Below are 6,037 nucleotides of genomic sequence, written 5' to 3'. Positions count from 1 at the left end.
CCTTGGAGTGAAGTAGGAAGAATACAGTTCTCTCCTCAAGTCCCTCCACCCAGTGTAGCACCCAAGGGTGCCTGCTGTCTGGCGAGCATCAGAGGCCTGACAGGAGGAGTGGCCTTTAGTAAACAGTGAAGGAAGGTCGTTCATAACTAGGTCCCTTGGATCAGGTGGGCTCCCTGGGTGCTGACGCAGCTGGGCCACAATACCTCTGCCCCTTAGAAAACTGCATTTCGTATCGCACCCTGGGCTTTTGTAGAAATAGATGACAAGACACTGTGACGTAAAACTTTGCGCTGATTTGCAAGTCATGCCTTTTAACAAACCCCAAGGATCCTTTGCATGGGCAAGAGGGATGTCCATGACCTGCAGGGGGTCTGAAGTACCAGCCAGGCACCCTGAGGGCTCCATTCATACCTTACATGGGCGATCAAAGCATGTACACTGAGGGGACTTGTAATACTTATAACGGAGTTTGTGTACATACAATACTATCATTCACTTCTAATAGGTTTGTTGTTGGTCTTCTCAAAGTGAACTCTATACATTTTCCTAGTGTTATCAGTGATGGAAGTCAGCAGACTGTCTCAGGGAGTCTGATTATATTTTTAATTTGTAATTTCTATCTGACCAAGGCCCAGATATTTTGGAACTGTTCTTTGCAGCTGCTTTCCTGGTAGGCTGTTGGTACCAGCAGCTTTGTTTCTGTTTTGCCATTTTTGTTCATGTTTTGGTTTTGTTGTTTTTAAATTAGAAATTGCTTCTAAATCAGAGATGATGAAAAGAGAACTGAAAATACTACAAAATTTATGTGAAGTAGGATTGTTCAATTTAGTATTTACTGAACACCTACCATATGATGGATGTTAGAAATACAATGATTAGTATTGTATGGACCTTATCCTCGAGGAATTCACAGGGACTTGGTTGGGACAACTGTCACTATTATAGTGTGGAAACTACAGTAACAGAAATGTGTGCAAGATTCAGAGGAGAATGCGATTAGAAATGGGCAGAGTGGGGATGGGGTAGATGCTGAGGGGCTTGAAAAGCTTTAAGAGAAAGTCATCCTGGGTGGGAGGTTTTGAAGTATAAATAGGAGTTCCAGGTAGGGGAGTGTGTATCAGTAGTCGGAACTGCATGCACAAATGCAAGGCAAGTAGGAAATAGCTTGGTTTGTTCAGAGAGTGATGAATCATTTGCTGCTGTATAATGGGTGGGAGAAGATAAACACAAAGATCACGATGAGCCACGTATGCTAGGAAATGAAATACATGTACTGGGGGGCTTCGGGGGCGGGGGATAGATATACACAATACTAGGGTTGCGTTCACTACGTAACGGTGAGGCCATTCTCTTGCCGGTTTCGGGATGAGCGGTGGGCAGCCACCGTGCAAGCCCGGTGGGTCCGGGTTACAGCAGGGAGCCAGGCGGGGCGGGAGCTCACGCTGTAACCGGGGAGTCAGACAGTAGTAAACTAACCGTGAGGGAGAGGCGGCGGGGAGAACGCGGAACAGAAGCACGGCCGGGCAGCGGCCGAGGGCTGGCGCTCCGGGAGACCGGCCCAGGCCGCCAAGCACACGTTTGGGGCCGAAGATTGGTTAAGTCTGTGTCTGTCGACCTGGTTTCCGTCGGGGACAAAAGCACTGAAAGGCACGGGGTCCTGCTGCCGTAGCCCACTTCTTCCTTTTGAAACTGCACTTCTTTGGGGAGTGCGGAGTGAAGGAAGCCGAATCTACAAATACTGATCAACTGGATCGACCAAGCAGATCCCGGACCTAAAAAGTCGGCGTCTGGGGCCTGCGGTCAGCGGTTCCTGGGCACCGGACGGCGTGACCCGCGCCAGCCCCCTTCGAGGAGCGTGGGGACCCAGTCAACCCTGCTCTCAGCATCCCTCCCGAAGAGGCAGCAGGATAGATCTCATCCCGCCTAGAAACAAGACCCAAAACTACCCGCTCCCGTCCCGGCAGGTGTGGACCGCGAGACAGCCGCGACGCCTCCCACGCGCAGCCTCGGAGCCGGGTGGGAGGGAACGCCTCCGACTTTCCTTAGGCCACGCCCTGCCCGCTCTGCGCATGCGCCTTTGCGTAGCTCAGCAGGGCCTCCGAAACTGCAGAGGGCAATAGAACCCGCGTCGCCTGCTCTTTACGTCACGCTCTGCTTGGACACAGCTTCCGGGTCAGAGGTCAGGCGGTACGACGCAGCTTGGGTCATGGTGCAGCTCCGGCCGCGCGCGTCTCGTGCCCCGGCGTCGGCGTCTGCGATGGTGGACGAGGGCCAGCCCGCCTCTGAGGAGGCGGCGGAGCACGGCCTGTTGCTCGGGCAGCCCAGCAGCGGCGCGGCCGCCGAGCCGCTGGAGGAAGACGAGGAAGGAGACGATGAGGACGACGAGGCCCCGGAGGAGCTGACTTTCGCCAGCGCCCAGGCGGAAGCGAAAGAAGAGGAGCGGCGAGTTCGGGACACCGTGCGCAGGTTCGGAGCCCGCGGCCGGGCGGCGACCCCTTCCCGTCCGGCTCGTCCCTGGCCGCGCTGACTTGTCACCCTTTCTCCCAGGGATAAAACGCTTCTGAAGGAGAAGAGGAAGCGACGTGAGGAGCTGTTCATCGAACAAAAGGTTAGAGGGGAGGGAGGCGTTTCACAGCTTGGCTCGGGGTAGAATTCAGAGCCGGTAGGATATGGGGTGGGGAACAGTCGCTAGTGTTTTCTTCCGACAACAGTGAAAACTAGATGCCTGTGTTCTTTGCGTTTCACCGATTGAAAATGCGAGTGGGAAGCGATGTGACCTTGAAATTGTAGGGTCAGTCCCACCTCCGACGCTCAGCGGAGGTATTTTGTCTGAAACTGGGTCTCTGTGAGGATTCAGTGAAGGGCTTTGTAAACTCAGGGCATTAGAAACGTAGAGGTTGAATGGTTTGCTCTCTGATGTTTAGCAGATTTGCCACAGAATTGATCTTGGATGGACGTGATTTTAAGTGCTTTTAATGTATAACCGTGACGTGAAGATTGGAATACAGTGGGCAGTCTTCAAGTCTTCCGAAGAATGGGGACTAGGTTCTGAGTTTCCTGGTCCCAGTCTTCCCACAGCTTAGAGATAGTGAAGTGTTCAGCCCAATTCATTTCCTTGCCGAGAGGTAGGGCTGTCCTTAAGATAGTTTCAGAAGCAATCCAGGGTATAATTTCACGTACCTCACTTTTTATTGATTTTCGAATATGTCTTTAAGAAAAGGAAACTCCTTCCAGATACTATTCTAGAGAAGTTAACTACAGCTTCACAAACTAAGTAAGTAATGGATCTTGCTGTATTACTTGTTTATGCACAATCTTTGAATTACATACTGGTACACATGTTTATTTGAAACCAAATTGAAATTAAAAGGTTACACAGTAGATGTTGGAATTTAGTGGGCAAGGTGGAGGAAAATATTCCACGTCTTAGCAGCCTTTTGCCATTTTTAAATTTTTGTTGTTCGTTCGCATAGGTAACTCTAGCTTCTGAGTTGCTGATCGCAGAGCGTTCATTCAGTAAACTGGATGAACCTGGCCCACTGTCTCTGTACTCCGGACAGGATAGAGGGTGTGAATAAAACTGTCTTGAAATTTATCCTTTAGTGATATAGCAGGCACAGGCTCCTAAAACTCAGCCTGTCCCATACTTGCTTTACCTGCCACCAGCCCATCTTTCCTCCTTGTTCCCATTTCATTTAACAGCTTTAATATCCATTAAATGTTTAAAGCTGAATGCTGCCCACCTCTTCCTCATTTATGCCATGGAATCAAACTGTACTAAATTTAGTCTTTTAAATATTTGCTGTTTTTTTCATCTTTCCCCTTGTCACCTCTTACTGCTTTCAGTTCAGAAGTTTAGCCCTGTATTTTTTACCTAGGACTGTAGTTCTCAAATTTTCAATAAAAGAACTTTTCCAGTTATTCAGATTCTGAATACATCATGGTGGCAGAGTCCCTTTCATCTTTCAAAACCAATCTCAAATGTCACCTCTCCCTTCTCTGCCTCCCTCCACCCCATTACCTCCTCCACCTCTAGCTTTCCCACTGTGCATGTGCTGTGTAGACCTCATTGTGTTTTGCCAGTTTACCTTTCTCTCCACTAGGCCTGTCTAGTGCTTGTCTCCCTCCCTATTTCTTGTGTCTAAACTGAATTAATCCTTTGAGATCTCTCTAAATAAGATGAGGCAGGCCTACCACCTTTCACTTCATATTTCAAATACTGTATTATTATAATTCTTAAATTTCACATTACCTCTGTTAACTACAACGACCTCCTTCTTTGGAAGCCTGCTAATATACTCCTAGATTTTAAATTCTGAGAAGATACTCCCATCCTAGTATTTAGTTTGTTGACTTGGGAATTGTTCACTTGTGTGTCTTTTTTTTCCAAAACTGATTAAAGATCCTAAGTAGAAATTGAGAATGGTGGTAATAAAATGGGGGTGTCTTATTTGTAAACCAGATAAAATTTTATAACAAGTTGAGTAATCTTTGCTATGTGCCATCCCAATCAGCTTTTTTCTTGTTTTCCCTTAGTCTAAAGAAATCACCCGGAAAGTTGAAAGAAGGTACGAACTATTCTAATTAAAGTAACTTCACATTAAGTGTCAGGCGTGTTTGCAGATTATCTGCAGTCACATGTTACTGACCCTTAGAAAGACAGCATGGGAATAGGCCTGGCCAAATTTAGCTTGGGCCTCTTCTGTTTCTTACAAATAAAAATCACAAACAAATCAATGTGTAGTGGATATTTAAAGTGAACTCTAGTGTATGTTCCCGATTTATTTTTACACAAATGCTACTTAGAAATATAACTTATTTTTTTAGTTAATTTGCAGAAGAAAAATGAAGACTTTGAGAAAGGAAGTGACTCCAAGAAAGCTAAAGTGCAGAAAGTACAGACTGTTGGGTAAGAAGAGTCATCTATTTTGTGTGTAGGATGTAAAGGTGACTCCCACCTTGGGAGGGAGAGTATTGGTTTAATTAGCAGCAGTTTCAGGCTGGATCCTCTGGAAAAATTTTGATATTTATATAAAAATGAAACATTTCTTTGCTCTACTAAAATGTAAACACTAGTTGTAAAGTAGCCATGTGATTTAGTTGTATTCGTTGTCTTACCTGTGCGTATACAGACAGTGTATGGGGGTTTTCCCCACTATTTGAGTCAACTAACAAAAATACTTTATTTTGAAATTAAGCATGGCCTCATTTTGACCTTTTGAATTGCTCACCAGCCAGAATAAAAGCTACTTGGCTCTAAGGCTTAAAGACCAAGATTTGAGAGACTCAAGGCAACAAGCAGCCAAAGCCTTCATACAGAATTGTTTGTATGGTCCAGGAACCAACAGAACTACTGGTAATTTTCCTATGGACTATTTTTCTCCTCTTTTAACTGCAAATTAAACAAAAAAGTGATAAATAATTATCTTTCCTAGTAAACAAGTTCCTGTCTCTTGAGAACAAAAGGTTACCGGTGAAAAAGGCTGCAGCCCAGTTTTTGAACCATGCCTGGGGTAAGATCCAGCTTTGGTCTCTTGAATGTGATAGTTTTATACATTGAATAATGTTCATTTTTAAAGAGGTAATAAATTCTCATGAAGTATTCATTTTTTCCATATAATGGCTTCCATTAATTATTTGGAAATTGCTTCTGAAGGCGAGGCCAGTGTAGTATGTATGTGCATATGATGTGTCTAGTTTTAATATTTACATTCATGTTTCTTTTAGAACATTTGTGAATTGTTTTTGTGTATTTCTCTTTATTATTAACTGCACAAAACCTTCTGTTTCTAGGATCTCAGAAAAAGCAAAATGCCAAGAGGTTTAAAAGACGTTGGATGGTCAGAAAGATGAAAGCTTCTAAGAAGTAAATCAAAGCTAAATGAAGAACGAGTACTTTGTATGTACAGAACTTAGTTATTTAGTTTAAAGGATTTCATTTTTCTAAAAAAAATTAATAAATCATTTATAAGTCATTTTAAAGGGTCGTTACAGAAACCGTCAGTCTCTTTGAGGAAGCGCCCGGTCACACTGGGAG

At 44.9% G+C, this 6,037-nt stretch overlaps 1 protein-coding gene across 1 annotated transcript; it reads left to right on the top strand.

The window, feature by feature from the left end:
- The first annotated feature begins 2,158 nt into the window (after positions 1-2,158).
- Positions 2,159-5,982, top strand: NOL7 (nucleolar protein 7). Its single transcript, XM_006198628.4, has 8 exons — positions 2,159-2,466; positions 2,548-2,608; positions 3,216-3,274; positions 4,537-4,568; positions 4,828-4,909; positions 5,235-5,356; positions 5,436-5,513; positions 5,794-5,982. The coding sequence occupies exons 1-8, from the start codon at positions 2,207-2,209 to the stop codon at positions 5,868-5,870; spliced, it is 771 nt and encodes a 256-aa protein (XP_006198690.2). The 5' UTR covers positions 2,159-2,206; the 3' UTR covers positions 5,871-5,982.
- Positions 5,983-6,037: the final 55 nt, after the last annotated feature.

Source organism: Vicugna pacos, chromosome 20, assembly GCF_048564905.1.
Source record: "Vicugna pacos chromosome 20, VicPac4, whole genome shotgun sequence".
Classification (NCBI taxonomy): Eukaryota; Metazoa; Chordata; class Mammalia; order Artiodactyla; family Camelidae; genus Vicugna; species Vicugna pacos.
This window is presented reverse-complemented; position numbering and strand designations above follow the sequence as displayed.